This window comes from Clavelina lepadiformis, chromosome 8, assembly GCF_947623445.1.
Source record: "Clavelina lepadiformis chromosome 8, kaClaLepa1.1, whole genome shotgun sequence".
Lineage (NCBI taxonomy): Eukaryota > Metazoa > Chordata > Ascidiacea > Aplousobranchia > Clavelinidae > Clavelina > Clavelina lepadiformis.
In genome coordinates, this window is record NC_135247.1 from 11,942,166 (window position 1) to 11,959,567 (window position 17,402).

Sequence of the window (17,402 nt, forward strand, 5' to 3'; positions counted from 1 at the left end):
TGCACTATACATTACTTATATAGGTCCTAAAAAGTGCCTTGTGAACTATATGGTGCCAAATGTTTAATTCACATTGCAAAAAGTTCTAACGGGTCTCAAAATGTTTATTAGAGTCTAATAAGTAAATAATAAAAGTATAACAGTTAACCAATAAAAGGTTTGTCTGTTATCGTTAAAAGAACTTAACTAAAACATTTGCACTATAGGCTACATTAGTTTTATAGGTCCTAAAAAGTGCCTTGTGAACTATATGGTGCCAAATGTTTAATTCACATTGCAAAAAGTTCTAACGGGTCTCAAAATGTTTATTAGAGTCTAATAACTAAATAATAAAAGTATAACAGTTAACCAATTAAAGGTTTGTCTGTTATCGTTAAAAGAACTTAACTAAAACATTTGAACTATACATTACTTATATAGGTCCTAAAAAGTGCCTTGTGAACTATATGGTGCCAAATGTTTAATTCACATTGCAAAAAGTTCTAACGGGTCTCAAAATGTTTATTAGAGTCTAATAAGTAAATAGTAAAAGTATAACAGTTAACCAATAAAAGGTTTGTCTGTTATCGTTAAAAGAACTTAACTAAAACATTTGCACTATAGGCTACATTAGTTATATAGGTCCTAAAAAGTGCCTTGTGAACTATATGGTGCCAAATGTTTAATTCACATTGCAAAAAGTTCTAACGGGTCTCAAAATGTTTATTGGAGTGTAATAAGTAAATGATAAAAGTATAACAGTTAACCAATAAAAGCTTTGTCTGGTATCGTTAAAAGAACTTAACTAAAACATTTGCACTATAGGTTACATTAGTTATATAGGTCCTAAAAAGTGCCTTGTGAACTATATGGTGCCAAATGTTTAATTCACATTGCAAAAAGTTCTAACGGGTCTCAAAATGTTTATTAGAGTCTAATAACTAAATAATAAAAGTATAACAGTTAACCAATAAAAGGTTTGTCTGTTATCGTTAAAAGAACTTAACTAAAACATTTGAACTATACATTACTTATATAGGTCCTAAAAAGTGCCTTGTGAACTATATGGTGCCAAATGTTTAATTCACATTGCAAAAAGTTCTAACGGGTCTCAAAATGTTTATTAGAGTCTAATAAGTAAATAGTAAAAGTATAACAGTTAACCAATAAAAGGTTTGTCTGTTATCGTTAACAGAACTTAACTAAAACATTTGCACTATAGGCTACATTAGTTATATAGGTCCTAAAAAGTGCCTTGTGAACTATATGGTGCCAAATGTTTAATTCACATTGCAAAAAGTTCTAACGGGTCTCAAAATGTTTATTGGAGTCTAATAAGTAAATGATAAAAGTATAACAGTTAACCAATAAAAGCTTTGTCTGGTATCGTTAAAAGAACTTAACTAAAACATTTGCACTATAAGTTACATTAGTTATATAGGTCCTAAAAAGTGCCTTGTGAACTATATGGTGCCAAATGTTTAATTCACATTGCAAAAAGTTCTAACGGGTCTCAAAATGTTTATTAGAGTCTAATAAGTAAATAATAAAAGTATAACAGTTAACCAATAAAAGGTTTGTCTGTTATCGTTAAAAGAACTTAACTAAAACATTTGCACTATACATTAGATATATAGGTCCTAAAAAGTGCCTTGTGAACTATATGGTGCCAAATGTTTAATTCACTTTGCAAAAAGTACTAACGTGTCTCAAAATGTTTATTAGAGTCTAATAAGTAAATAATAAAAGTATAACAGTTAACCAATAAAAGGCTTGTCTGTTATCGTTAAAAGAACTTAACTAAAACATTTGCACTATACATTAGCTATATGGGTCCTAAAAATTGCCTTGTAAACTATATGGTGCCAAATGTTTAATTCACATTGCAAAAAGTTCTAACGGGTCTCAAAATGTTTATTGGAGTCTAATAAGTAAATAATAAAAGTATAAAAGTTAACCAATAAAAGTTTTGTATGTTATCGTTAAAAGAACTTAACTAAAACATTTGCACTATACATTACTTATATAGGTCCTAAAAAGTGCCTTGTGAACTATATGGTGCCAAATGTTTAATTCACATTGCAAAAAGTTCTAACGGGTCTCAAAATGTTTATTAGAGTCTAATAAGTAAATAATAAAAGTATAACAGTTAACCAATAAAAGGTTTGTCTGTTATCGTTAAAAGAACTTAAATAAAACATTTGCACTATACATTGGATGTATAGGTCCTAAAAAGTGCCTTGTGAACTATATGGTGCCAAATGTTTAATGCACTTTGCAAAAAGTACTAACGTGTCTCAAAATGTTTATTAGAGTCTAATAAGTAAATAATAAAAGTATAACAGTTAACCAATAAAAGGTTTGTCTGTTATCGTTAAAAGAACTTAACTAAAACATTTGCACTATACATTAGCTATATGGGTCCTAAAAATTGCCTTGTAAACTATATGGTGCCAAATGTTTAATTCACATTGCAAAAAGTTCTAACGGGTCTCAAAATGTTTATTGGAGTCTAATAAGTAAATAATAAAAGTATAAAAGTTAACCAATAAAAGTTTTGTCTGTTATCGTTAAAAGAACTTAACTAAAACATTTGCACTATACATTAGATATATAGGTCCTAAAAAGTGCCTTTTGAACTATATGGTGCCAAATGTTTAATTCACTTTGCAAAAAGTACTAACGTGTCTCAAAATGTTTATTAGAGTCTAATAAGTAAATAATAAAAGTATAACAGTTAACCAATAAAAGGTTTGTCTGTTATCGTTAAAAGAACTTAACTAAAACATTTGCACTATACATTAGCTATATGGGTCCTAAAAATTGCCTTGTGAACTATATGGTGCTAAATGTGCAATTCACATTGCAAAAAGTTCTAACGGGTCTCAAAATGTTTATTGGATTCTAATAAGTAAATAATAAAAGTATAAAAGTTAACCAATAAAAGTTTTGTCTGTTATCGTTAAAAGAACTTAACTAAAACATTTGCACTATACATTACTTATATAGGTCCTAAAAAGTGCCTTGTGAACTATATGGTGCCAAATGTTTAATTCACATTGCAAAAAGTTCTAACGGGTCTCAAAATGTTTATTAGAGTCTAATAAGTAAATAATAAAAGTATAACAGTTAACCAATAAAAGGTTTGTCTGTTATCGTTAAAAGAACTTAACTAAAACATTTGCACTAAACATTAGATATATAGGTCCTAAAAAGTGCCTTGTGAACTATATGGTGCTAAATGTTTAATTCACTTTGCAAAAAGTACTAATGGGTATCAAAATGTTTATTAGAGTCTAATAAGTAAATAATAAAAGTATAACAGTTAACCAATAAAAGGTTTGCTTGTTATCGTTAAAAGAACTTAACTAAAACATTTGCACTATACATTACTTATATAGGTCCTAAAAAGTGCCTTTTGAACTATATGGTGCCAAATGTTTAATTCACATTGCAAAAAGTTCTAATGGGTCTCAAAATGTTTATTGGAGTCTAATAAGTAAATAATAAAAGTATAACAGTTAACCAATAAAAGGTTTGTCTGTTATCGTTAAAAGAACTTAACTAAAACATTTGCACTATACATTACTTATATAGGTCCTAAAAAGTGCCTTGTGAACTATATGGTTCCAAATGTTTAATTCACATTGCAAAAAGTTCTAACGGATCTCAAAATGTTTATTAGAGTCTAATAAGTAAATAGTATAAGTATAACAGTTAACCAATAAAAGGTTTGTCTGTTATCGTTAAAAGAACTTAACTAAAACATTTGCACTATACATTACTTATATAGGTCCTAAAAAGTGCCTTGTGAACTATATGGTGCCAAATGTTTAATTCACATTGCAAAAAGTTCTAACGAGTCTCAAAATGTTTATTAGAGTCTAATAAGTAAATAATAAAAGTATAACAGTTAACCAATAAAAGCCTTGTCTGTTATCGTTAAAAGAACTTAACTAAAACATTTGCAATATAGGCTACATTAGTTTTATAGGTCCTAAAAAGTGCCTTGTGAACTATATGGTGCCAAATGTTTAATTCACATTGCAAAAAATTATAACGGGTCTCAAAATGTTTATTAGAGTCTAATAAGTAAATAATAAAAGTTAACCAATAAAAGTTTTGTCTGTTATCGTTAAAAGAACTTAACTAAAACATTTGCACTATACATTAGATATATAGGTCCTAAAAAGTGCCTTTTGAACTATATGGTGCCAAATGTTTAATTCATTTTGCAAAAAGTACTTACGTGTCTCAAAATGTTTATTAGAGTCTAATAAGTAAATAATAAAAGTATAACAGTTAACCAATAAAAGGTTTGTCTGTTATCGTTAAAAGAACTTAACTAAAACATTTGCACTATACATTAGCTATATGGGTCCTAAAAATTGCCTTGTGAACTATATGGTGCCAAATGTGCAATTCACATTGCAAAAAGTTCTAACGGGTCTCAAAATGTTTATTGGATTCTAATAAGTAAATAATAAAAGTATAAAAGTTAACCAATAAAAGTTTTGTCTGTTATCGTTAAAAGAACTTAACTAAAACATTTGCACTATACATTACTTATATAGGTCCTAAAAAGTGCCTTGTGAACTATATGGTGCCAAATGTTTAATTCACATTGCAAAAAGTTCTAACGGGTCTCAAAATGTTTATTAGAGTCTAATAAGTAAATAATAAAAGTATAACAGTTAACCAATAAAAGGTTTGTCTGTTATCGTTAAAAGAACTTAACTAAAACATTTGCACTATACATTACTTATATAGGTCCTAAAAAGTGCCTTGTGAACTATATGGTTCTAAATGTTTAATTCACATTGCAAAAAGTTCTAATGGATCTCAAAATGTTTATTAGAGTCTAATAAGTAAATAGTATAAGTATAACAGTTAACCAATAAAAGATTTATCTGTTATCGTTAAAAGAACTTAACTAAAACATTTGCACTATACATTACTTATATAGGTCCTAAAAAGTGCCTTGTGAACTATATGGTGCCAAATGTTTAATTCACATTGCAAAAAGTTCTAACGGGTCTCAAAATGTTTATTAGAGTCTAATAAGTAAATAATAAAAGTATAACAGTTAACCAATAAAAGGTTTGTCTGTTATCGTTAAAAGAACTTAACTAAAACATTTGCACTATAGGCTACATTAGTTTTATAGGTCCTAAAAAGTGCCTTGTGAACTATATGGTGCCAAATGTTTAATTCACATTGCAAAAAGTTCTAACGGGTCTCAAAATGTTTATTAGAGTCTAATAACTAAATAATAAAAGTATAACAGTTAACCAATTAAAGGTTTGTCTGTTATCGTTAAAAGAACTTAACTAAAACATTTGAACTATACATTACTTATATAGGTCCTAAAAAGTGCCTTGTGAACTATATGGTGCCAAATGTTTAATTCACATTGCAAAAAGTTCTAACGGGTCTCAAAATGTTTATTAGAGTCTAATAAGTAAATAATAAAAGTATAACAGTTAACCAATAAAAGGTTTGCTTGTTATCGTTAAAAGAACTTAACTAAAACATTTGCACTATATATTACTTATATAGGTCCTAAAAAGTGCCTTTTGAACTAGATGGTGCCAAATGTTTAATTCACATTGCAAAAAGTTCTAACGGGTCTCAAAATGTTTATTAGAGTATAATAAGTAAATAATAAAAGTATAACAGTTAACCAATAAAAGGTTTGTCTGTTATCGTTAAAAGAACTTAACTAAAACATTTGCACTATACATTACTTATATAGGTCCTAAAAAGTGCCTTGTGAACTATATGGTTCCAAATGTTTAATTCACATTGCAAAAAGTTTTAACGGGTCTCAAAATGTTTATTAGAGTCTAATAAGTAAATAGTATAAGTATAACAGTTAACCAATAAAAGGTTTGTCTGTTATCGTTAAATAAACTTAACTAAAACATTTGCACTATACATTACTTATATAGGTCCTAAAAAGTGCCTTGTGAACTATATGGTGCCAAATGTTTAATTCACATTGCAAAAAGTTGTAACGGGTCTCAAAATGTTTATTAGAGTCTAATAAGTAAATAATAAAAGTATAACAGTTAACCAATAAAAGCTTTGTCTGTTATCGTTAAAAGAACTTAACTAAAACATTTGCACTATAGGCTACATTAGTTTTATAGGTCCTAAAAAGTGCCTTGTGAACTATATGGTGCCAAATGTTTAATTCACATTGCAAAAAGTTCTAACGGGTCTCAAAATGTTTCTTGGAGTCTAATAAGTAAATAATAAAAGTATAACAGTTAACCAATTAAAGGTTTATCTGTTATCGTAAAAAGAACTTAACTAAAACATTTGCACTATACATTAGTTATATAGGTCCTAAAAAGTGCCTTGTGAACTATATGGTGCCAAATGTTTAATTCACATTGCAAAAAGTTCTAACAGGTTTCAAGGTGTTTATTAGAGTCTAATAAGTAAATAGTATAAGTATAACAGTTAACCAATAAAAGGTTTGTCTGTTATCGTTAAAAGAACTTAACTAAAACATTTGCACTATAGGCTACATTAGTTTTATAGGTCCTAAAAAGTGCCTTGTGAACTATATGGTGCCAAATGTTTAATTCACATTGCAAAACGTTCTAACGGGTCTCAAAATGTTTATTAGAGTCTAATAAGTAAATAGTATAAGTATAACAGTTAACCAAGAAAAGGTTTGTCTGTTATCGTTAAAAGAACTTAACTAAAACATTTGCACTATAGGCTACATTAGTTTTATAGGTCCTAAAAAGTGCCTTGTGAACTATATGGTGCCAAATGTTTAATTCACATTGCAAAAAGTTCTAACGGGTCTCAAAATGTTTATTAGAGTCTAATAACTAAATAATAAAAGTATAACAGTTAACCAATAAAAGGTTTGTCTGTTATCGTTAAAAGAACTTAACTAAAACATTTGAACTATACATTACTTATATAGGTCCTAAAAAGTGCCTTGTGAACTATATGGTGCCAAATGTGCAATTCACATTGCAAAAAGTTCTAACGGGTCTCAAAATGTTTATTAGAGTCTAATAAGTAAATAGTAAAAGTATAACAGTTAACCAATAAAAGGTTTGTCTGTTATCGTTAAAAGAACTTAACTAAAATATTTGCACTATAGGCTACATTAGTTATATAGGTCCTAAAAAGTGCCTTGTGAACTATATGGTGCCAAATGTTTAATTCACATTGCAAAAAGTTCTAACGGGTCTCAAAATGTTTATTGGAGTGTAATAAGTAAATGATAAAAGTATAACAGTTAACCAATAAAAGCTTTGTCTGGTATCGTTAAAAGAACTTAACTAAAACATTTGCACTATAGGTTACATTAGTTATATTGGTCCTAAAAAGTGCCTTGTGAACTATATGGTGCCAAATGTTTAATTCACATTGCAAAAAGTTCTAACGGGTCTCAAAATGTTTATTAGAGTCTAATAAGTAAATAATAAAAGTATAACAGTTAACCAATAAAAGGTTTGTCTGTTATCGTTAAAAGAACTTAACTAAAACATTTGCACTATACATTAGATATATAGGTCCTAAAAAGTGCCTTGTGAACTATATGGTGCCAAATGTTTAATTCACTTTGCAAAAAGTACTAACGTGTCTCAAAATGTTTATTAGAGTCTAATAAGTAAATAATAAAAGTATAACAGTTAACCAATAAAAGGCTTGTCTATTATCGTTAAAAGAACTTAACTAAAACATTTGCACTATACATTAGCTATATGGGTCCTAAAAATTGCCTTGTGAACTATATGGTGCCAAATGTTTAATTCACATTGCAAAAAGTTCTAACGGGTCTCAAAATGTTTATTGGAGTCTAATAAGTAAATAATAAAAGTATAAAAGTTAACCAATAAAAGTTTTGTATGTTATCGTTAAAAGAACTTAACTAAAACATTTGCACTATACATTACTTATATAGGTCCTAAAAAGTGCCTTGTGAACTATATGGTGCCAAATGTTTAATTCACATTGCAAAAAGTTCTAACGGGTCTCAAAATGTTTATTAGAGTCTAATAAGTAAATAATAAAAGTATAACAGTTAACCAATAAAAGGTTTGTCTGTTATCGTTAAAAGAACTTAACTAAAACATTTGCACTATACATTAGATGTATAGGTCCTAAAAAGTGCCTTGTGAACTATATGGTGCCAAATGTTTAATGCACTTTGCAAAAAGTACTAACGTGTCTCAAAATGTTTATTAGAGTCTAATAAGTAAATAATAAAAGTATAACAGTTAACCAATAAAAGGTTTGTCTGTTATCGTTAAAAGAACTTAACTAAAACATTTGCACTATACATTAGCTATATGGGTCCTAGAAATTGCCTTGTGAACTATATGGTGCCAAATGTTTAATTCACTTTGCAAAAAGTACTAACGTGTCTCAAAATGTTTATTAGAGTCTAATAAGTAAATAATAAAAGTATAAAAGTTAACCAATAAAAGGTTTGTCTGTTATCGTTAAAAGAACTTAACTAAAACATTTGCACTATACATTAGCTATCGTGACCCGACACCTTATCGAAAGACACTTTATCGAACGACACTTAATCGAACGACACTTTATCGAAAGACACTTAATCGAACGACACCTGATCGAAACGACACCTGATCGAAACGACAGTTGATCGAAAGACACTTTATCGAACCGAAAGTTGATCAAACGACACTTTATCGAACCGACAGTTAATCAAAACGACAGTTGATCGAACGACACTTTATCGAACCGACAGTTCAAGCAAGATTTTTGCGTGTTTCTCAAACATTGAAACAATGGGTCATTGTGATGTTCAGCTATCTGTCCATGTTTGTTTGATAAAGTTAGATTTTGTAATTTTTGAGATATTGTGATATTTATATAATTTTGCTCTCTCTCCGCATTGAAACGTATTACTCATTTACGCACCAATAACTTGACTAACTATTCTTTTTCGTTCTCTTTTCACAGCGGGGGCGCGGCGTAACAAGAAGAATTTATAGAAATGTGTCACTTTTAGAAATACCTAATTTACACTAAATTCACTTTCTTTAGTTTTACAATTATGATGTATACAGGAAGCCAGATGATGTTTCTACTAACCTGTAATAATCTCATCGTCTACGACGCATAGGTTTCTAGTAATTAACGATTGCAAATGTGTGTGCGGGGTTGGCCACACCTAGTTTTTTTAGTAAACTCGCGAGCCTGGTTAGGATAGGGTTAAAAGATCCACAATTTATTGAAACAACTGACGATATGCACTGTTAAAAGAACGACAATTTATTAAAAGAACTGACAACATGCACTGTTAAAAGCACGACAACTGACGAAGTGCACATTTCAATCGCATTCATTTAATCACAAGTTGTGTGCAATTGCTCGAAGATAACTGTTTATGTCCATATTTGTTGAGTCATAATTTTCAACTATGCTCCTCAGACGTTGGTTGACAGCGTCGTAGCGCTTCTTCCGTGGTGGGCCATCGATTCCAGCACTCAATTGTTCAATTAACAATTCGTTGGAACCTTGTTCCTGCTTAATTTTTTTGACGAGTCTGCGAAGCGTCGGATGGGATATTGAGACACGCTTGCTGAACGCATTGTGCCATCCTTCAATGCTATTATTCGTTCGTGGAAGGTCATCTTGAACCCGGTGGAAGACATTCCAACATCGGATAGGAAATAGAGGTTGACGACGATTCCTGCGACACAATCGTCCAATCCAAGTATTTTCAAAATAGTCAATGTATTCAGACAAGTGCTGCTCATCGTCGTCACTGAACGTGGCCAGGAAGTCCTCGAACCGTTGTACAACGTCTTCAGGCGGAACGAATGCCAGTGCCTGGAAGCATTTTATGCGAAGGGCGTGCTCTGCATCTTCATTGAACCACCGCTGCAGAGAGAGAGCCTGAATTTTCCGGAAGCTACATTGGCCAAAATGGAAAAGGCAGCCGAGAATTTCTGCCCGAGGGAAGCTGGAAGAAAGAGCATTATATGCTGCCATTTCAAAGTCTATTGTTACGGTTTCTGGGGCTATTCCTGGTCGCTGTTGTTCCAATAAACCAAAGATGCGATTGTACACAGCTTCAGATTTGTTCTCGGTAACGGTGTATACGAGTGGCACCGTGCGATTTTCATCGACCAGCGCGTGTATCGTGTACAGCTGGTATCCAAGTGGGGCAACATCGAATGTACCGTCACAAAACCAATTAGCGCATTTGTTCAGTATATCCAGATTCTTTTGAGACGCAAACATATAGAATTCGTTCTCATCGTCTTCCTCGATAACGAAGGCTTCTCCCCTCGGTGTCACGCGGAGTTCATCCATCAAGCCGATTCCTTCTGGACATACGCGCTTTCGCTGTATCATCCGCTTTAATGATGTTGCTTTAGGGAGAGCACCAGCGGTGGCTAAGGATATATCCTGCGTTTCCCTCTGAATAATGTTTGAGGTACGTTCATCTGAATTGATTGCTCGATCTCGCATGCTGGCTTGTGCTCTTGCAACTATAACACGTGCAAGGTTTGGTGGATGACTGTGTTCAGATGGTGCTCTCTTGAGGCTGTCGTCCTCGGCTGTGGATAGACGGCTTTTGCATTTGAGGTAGTCCTCACATCTCCAGTAAGTTACGCCATTTGTTGTTTTGTCACGAACGTACAAGAAACCGTCCAAGGCCAACTTTCGTTTGCCTTTATCACTTAAAATGAATTCCATTTCGATATGTATACAATCGTTATTAACGTGGAAAAAATTACAAGAATTCTTAAGATGTCTAAAATCAAATAGTGTGGAAATGTAAGTATACACAATATGATCAAATAATGTAATTATAATAGTCATATAACTCATAAATAGGGCAACCAGTTTTTTGACCCAAAAATTTTTAACTTTGACCTTAAAATTTGCAAAGTTTGACCTTTATTTTGCAACTTGCCTCATTGACAACTTGATGCCTCATTAATTACCTGATGCCTCATTAATACTATAATTCACACTCACTTCAGTATATTACACCACATTGCTGCAATCTCAATCGTACCAATCACAAAAAGAGCAAAATATTTGTGTTCACACTTCAACAACACAGCATTAAAGTGACACTTGATGCTGCTTGCTTTGTGAAAGTTTTTCAACATCTGGTGGCAAGTCATATGAAGCAAGAGCCAGAACATTTTCTAAATAGGCGTCGGAAATGCGTGATCTTAGCTTGCTTTTCGTGAATTTCATTGTTGAAAACATTTGTTCACATGTGTACGTGCTACCAAGCATCGAAGCCATTTATTTTGCGCTGTCGGTCAAGCTGGGATAAAGACCACTTTCAAGAAGCTACTTTGTGTAAAAGTCAGACAGCGACATGCCCCTTGCTATTAAATTTTGCCTTCAATTCCTTACTCTTTGTATCTATAATGACTAGTCTAGTCTACTGTACAGACAATCTCGTACTTAGTAATTCTCGTGCGTATTCTTGTGATATCTTATTAATATGTGGGCGGGCCGGCCGCCATGCGAAATCGAACACTTTATGATACAAATATAAAATATAGATATAAAATATAAATCGTCAACTTTATGATATATACATCACAATTCATTAATGCACACCATTACAAAGACCGCACATCACAATGGCTCATTGTTACAATGTTTGAGAAACACGCTAAAATCTTGCTTGAACTGTCGGTTCGATAAAGTGTCGTTCGATCAACTGTCGTTTTGATTAACTGTCGGTTCGATAAAATGTCGTTCGATCAGCTGTCGTTTCGATAAAGTGTCTTTCGATCAACTGTCGGCTCGATTAACTGTCGTTCGATAAAGTGTCTTTCGATCAGCTGTCGTTTCGATCAGGTGTCGTTCGATAAAGTGTCTTTCGATAAAGTGTCTTTCGATAAGGTGTCGTAGTACCATTAGCTATATGGGTCCTAAAAATTGCCTTGTGAACTATATGGTGCTAAATGTGCAATTCACATTGCAAAAAGTTCTAACGAGTCTCAAAATGTTTATTGGATTCTAATAAGTAAATAATAAAAGTATAAAAGTTAACCAATAAAAGTTTTGTCTGTTATCGTTAAAAGAACTTAAATAAAACATTTGCACTATACATTACTTATATAGGTCCTAAAAAGTGCCTTGTGAACTATATGGTGCCAAATGTTTAATTCACATTGCAAAAAGTTCTAACGGGTCTCAAAATGTTTATTAGAGTCTAATAAGTAAATAATAAAAGTATAACAGTTAACCAATAAAAGCTTTGTCTGTTATCGTAAAAAGAACTTAACTAAAACATTTGCACTAAACATTAGATATATAGGTCCTAAAAAGTGCCTTGTGAACTATATGGTGCTAAATGTTTAATTCACTTTGCAAAAAGTACTAATGGGTCTCAAAATGTTTATTAGAGTCTAATAAGTAAATAATAAAAGTATAACAGTTAACCAATAAAAGGTTTGCTTGTTATCGTTAAAAGAACTTAACTAAAACATTTGCACTATACATTACTTATATAGGTCCTAAAAAGTGCCTTTTGAACTATATGGTGCCAAATGTTTAATTCACATTGCAAAAAGTTCTAATGGGTCTCAAAATGTTTATTGGAGTCTAATAAGTAAATAATAAAAGTATAACAGTTAACCAATAAAAGGTTTGTCTGTTATCGTTAAAAGAACTTAACTAAAACATTTGCACTATACATTACTTATATAGGTCCTAAAAAGTGCCTTGTGAACTATATGGTGCCAAATGTTTAATTCACATTGCAAAAAGTTCTAACGGGTCTCAAAATGTTTATTAGAGTCTAATAAGTAAATAATAAAAGTATAACAGTTAACCAATAAAAGCTTTGTCTGTTATCGTTAAAAGAACTTAACTAAAACATTTGCAATATAGGCTACATTAGTTTTATAGGTCCTAAAAATTGCCTTGTGAACTATATGGTGCCAAATGTTTAATTCACATTGCAAAAAGTTCTAACGGGTCTCAAAATGTTTCTTGGAGTCTAATAAGTAAATAATAAAAGTATAACAGTTAACCAATTAAAGGTTTATCTGTTATCGTAAAAAGAACTTAACTAAAACATTTGCACTATACATTAGTTATATAGGTCCTAAAAAGTGCCTTGTGAACTATATGGTGCCAAATGTTTAATTCACATTGCAAAAAGTTCTAACGGATCTCAAGGTGTTTATTAGAGTCTAATAAGTAAATAGTATAAGTATAACAGTTAACCAATAAAAGGTTTGTCTGTTATCGTTAAAAGAACTTAACTAAAACATTTGCACTATAGGCTACATTAGTTATATAGGTCCTAAAAAGTGCCTTGTGAACTATATGGTGCCAAATGTTTAATTCACATTGCAAAAAGTTCTAACGGGTCTCAAAATGTTTATTGGAGTCTAATAAGTAAATGATAAAAGTATAACAGTTAACCAATAAAAGCTTTGTCTGGTATCGTTAAAAGAACTTAACTAAAACATTTGCACTATACATTAGATATATAGGTCCTAAAAAGTGCCTTGTGAACTATATGGTGCCAAATGTTTAATTCACTTTGCAAAAAGTACTAACGTGTCTCAAAATGTTTATTAGAGTCTAATAAGTAAATAATAAAAGTATAACAGTTAACCAATAAAAGGCTTGTCTGTTATCGTTAAAAGAACTTAACTAAAACATTTGCACTATACATTAGCTATATGGGTCCTAAAAATTGCCTTGTAAACTATATGGTGCCAAATGTTTAATTCACATTGCAAAAAGTTCTAACGGGTCTCAAAATGTTTATTGGAGTCTAATAAGTAAATAATAAAAGTATAAAAGTTAACCAATAAAAGTTTTGTATGTTATCGTTAAAAGAACTTAACTAAAACATTTGCACTATACATTACTTATATAGGTCCTAAAAAGTGCCTTGTGAACTATATGGTGCCAAATGTTTAATTCACATTGCAAAAAGTTTTAACGGGTCTCAAAATGTTTATTAGAGTCTAATAAGTAAATAATAAAAGTATAACAGTTAACCAATAAAAGGTTTGTCTGTTATCGTTAAAAGAACTTAACTAAAACATTTGCACTATACATTGGATGTATAGGTCCTAAAAAGTGCCTTGTGAACTATATGGTGCCAAATGTTTAATGCACTTTGCAAAAAGTACTAACGTGTCTCAAAATGTTTATTAGAGTCTAATAAGTAAATAATAAAAGTATAACAGTTAACCAATAAAAGGTTTGTCTGTTATCGTTAAAAGAACTTAACTAAAACATTTGCACTATACATTAGCTATATGGGTCCTAAAAATTGCCTTGTAAACTATATGGTGCCAAATGTTTAATTCACATTGCAAAAAGTTCTAACGGGTCTCAAAATGTTTATTGGAGTCTAATAAGTAAATAATAAAAGTATAAAAGTTAACCAATAAAAGTTTTGTCTGTTATCGTTAAAAGAACTTAACTAAAACATTTGCACTATACATTACATATATAGGTCCTAAAAAGTGCCTTTTGAACTATATGGTGCCAAATGTTTAATTCACTTTGCAAAAAGTACTAACGTGTCTCAAAATGTTTATTAGAGTCTAATAAGTAAATAATAAAAGTATAACAGTTAACCAATAAAAGGTTTGTCTGTTATCGTTAAAAGAACTTAACTAAAACATTTGCACTATACATTAGCTATATGGGTCCTAAAAATTGCCTTGTGAACTATATGGTGCTAAATGTGCAATTCACATTGCAAAAAGTTCTAACGGGTCTCAAAATGTTTATTGGATTCTAATAAGTAAATAATAAAAGTATAAAAGTTAACCAATAAAAGTTTTGTCTGTTATCGTTAAAAGAACTTAACTAAAACATTTGCACTATACATTACTTATATAGGTCCTAAAAAGTGCCTTGTGAACTATATGGTGCCAAATGTTTAATTCACATTGCAAAAAGTTCTAACGGGTCTCAAAATGTTTATTAGAGTCTAATAAGTAAATAATAAAAGTATAACAGTTAACCAATAAAAGGTTTGTCTGTTATCGTTAAAAGAACTTAACTAAAACATTTGCACTAAACATTAGATATATAGGTCCTAAAAAGTGCCTTGTGAACTATATGGTTCTAAATGTTTAATTCACTTTGCAAAAAGTACTAATGGGTCTCAAAATGTTTATTAGAGTCTAATAAGTAAATAATAAAAGTATAACAGTTAACCAATAAAAGGTTTGCTTGTTATCGTTAAAAGAACTTAACTAAAACATTTGCACTATACATTACTTATATAGGTCCTAAAAAGTGCCTTTTGAACTATATGGTGCCAAATGTTTAATTCACATTGCAAAAAGTTCTAATGGGTCTCAAAATGTTTATCGGAGTCTAATAAGTAAATAATAAAAGTATAACAGTTAACCAATAAAAGGTTTGTCTGTTATCGTTAAAAGAACTTAACTAAAACATTTGCACTATACATTACTTATATAGGTCCTAAAAAGTGCCTTGTGAACTATATGGTTCCAAATGTTTAATTCACATTGCAAAAAGTTCTAACGGATCTCAAAATGTTTATTAGAGTCTAATAAGTAAATAGTATAAGTATAACAGTTAACCAATAAAAGGTTTGTCTGTTATCGTTAAAAGAACTTAACTAAAACATTTGCACTATACATTACTTATATAGGTCCTAAAAAGTGCCTTGTGAACTATATGGTGCCAAATGTTTAATTCACATTGCAAAAAGTTCTAACGAGTCTCAAAATGTTTATTAGAGTCTAATAAGTAAATAATAAAAGTATAACAGTTAACCAATAAAAGCCTTGTCTGTTATCGTTAAAAGAACTTAACTAAAACATTTGCAATATAGGCTACATTAGTTTTATAGGTCCTAAAAAGTGCCTTGTGAACTATATGGTGCCAAATGTTTAATTCACATTGCAAAAAGTTCTAACGGGTCTCAAAATGTTTATTAGAGTCTAATAAGTAAATAATAAAAGTATAACAGTTAACCAATAAAAGGTTTGTCTGTTATCGTTAAAAGAACTTAACTAAAACATTTGCACTATACATTGGATGTATAGGTCCTAAAAAGTGCCTTGTGAACTATATGGTGCCAAATGTTTAATGCACTTTGCAAAAAGTACTAACGTGTCTCAAAATGTTTATTAGAGTCTAATAAGTAAATAATAAAAGTATAACAGTTAACCAATAAAAGGTTTGTCTGTTATCGTTAAAAGAACTTAACTAAAACATTTGCACTATACATTAGCTATATGGGTCCTAAAAATTGCCTTGTAAACTATATGGTGCCAAATGTTTAATTCACATTGCAAAAAGTTCTAACGGGTCTCAAAATGTTTATTGGAGTCTAATAAGTAAATAATAAAAGTATAAAAGTTAACCAATAAAAGTTTTGTCTGTTATCGTTAAAAGAACTTAACTAAAACATTTGCACTATACATTAGATATATAGGTCCTAAAAAGTGCCTTTTGAACTATATGGTGCCAAATGTTTAATTCACTTTGCAAAAAGTACTAACGTGTCTCAAAATGTTTATTAGAGTCTAATAAGTAAATAATAAAAGTATAACAGTTAACCAATAAAAGGTTTGTCTGTTATCGTTAAAAGAACTTAACTAAAACATTTGCACTATACATTAGCTATATGGGTCCTAAAAATTGCCTTGTGAACTATATGGTGCTAAATGTGCAATTCACATTGCAAAAAGTTCTAACGGGTCTCAAAATGTTTATTGGATTCTAATAAGTAAATAATAAAAGAATAAAAGTTAACCAATAAAAGGTTTGCTTGTTATCGTTAAAAGAACTTAACTAAAACATTTGCACTATACATTACTTATATAGGTCCTAAAAAGTGCCTTTTGAACTATATGGTGCCAAATGTTTAATTCACATTGCAAAAAGTTCTAATGGGTCTCAAAATGTTTATCGGAGTCTAATAAGTAAATAATAAAAGTATAACAGTTAACCAAGAAAAGGTTTGTCTGTTATCGTTAAAAGAACTTAACTAAAACATTTGCACTATAGGCGACATTAGTTTTATAGGTCCTAAAAAGTGCCTTGTGAACTATATGGTGCCAAATGTTTAATTCACATTGCAAAAAGTTCTAACGGGTCTCAAAATGTTTATTAGAGTCTAATAACTAAATAATAAAAGTATAACAGTTAACCAATAAAAGGTTTGTCTGTTATCGTTAAAAGAACTTAACTAAAACATTTGAACTATACATTACTTATATAGGTCCTAAAAAGTGCCTTGTGAACTATATGGTGCCAAATGTTTAATTCACATTGCAAAAAGTTCTAACGGGTCTCAAAATGTTTATTAGAGTCTAATAAGTAAATAGTAAAAGTATAACAGTTAACCAATAAAAGGTTTGTCTGATATCGTTAACAGAACTTAACTAAAACATTTGCACTATAGGCTACATTAGTTATAT

At 30.5% G+C, this 17,402-nt stretch overlaps 1 protein-coding gene across 1 annotated transcript; it reads right to left on the reverse strand.

Moving 5' to 3' along the window:
- Window positions 1–10,243: 10,243 nt before the first annotated feature.
- LOC143468750 (uncharacterized) lies at window positions 10,244–10,689 on the reverse strand. The gene is made up of 2 exons (XM_076966119.1): window positions 10,327–10,689; window positions 10,244–10,276 (listed from the first exon to the last, which is right to left on the reverse strand). Exons 1-2 carry the CDS (start codon window positions 10,687–10,689, stop codon window positions 10,244–10,246), a joined length of 396 nt encoding a protein of 131 aa, XP_076822234.1.
- Window positions 10,690–17,402: the final 6,713 nt, after the last annotated feature.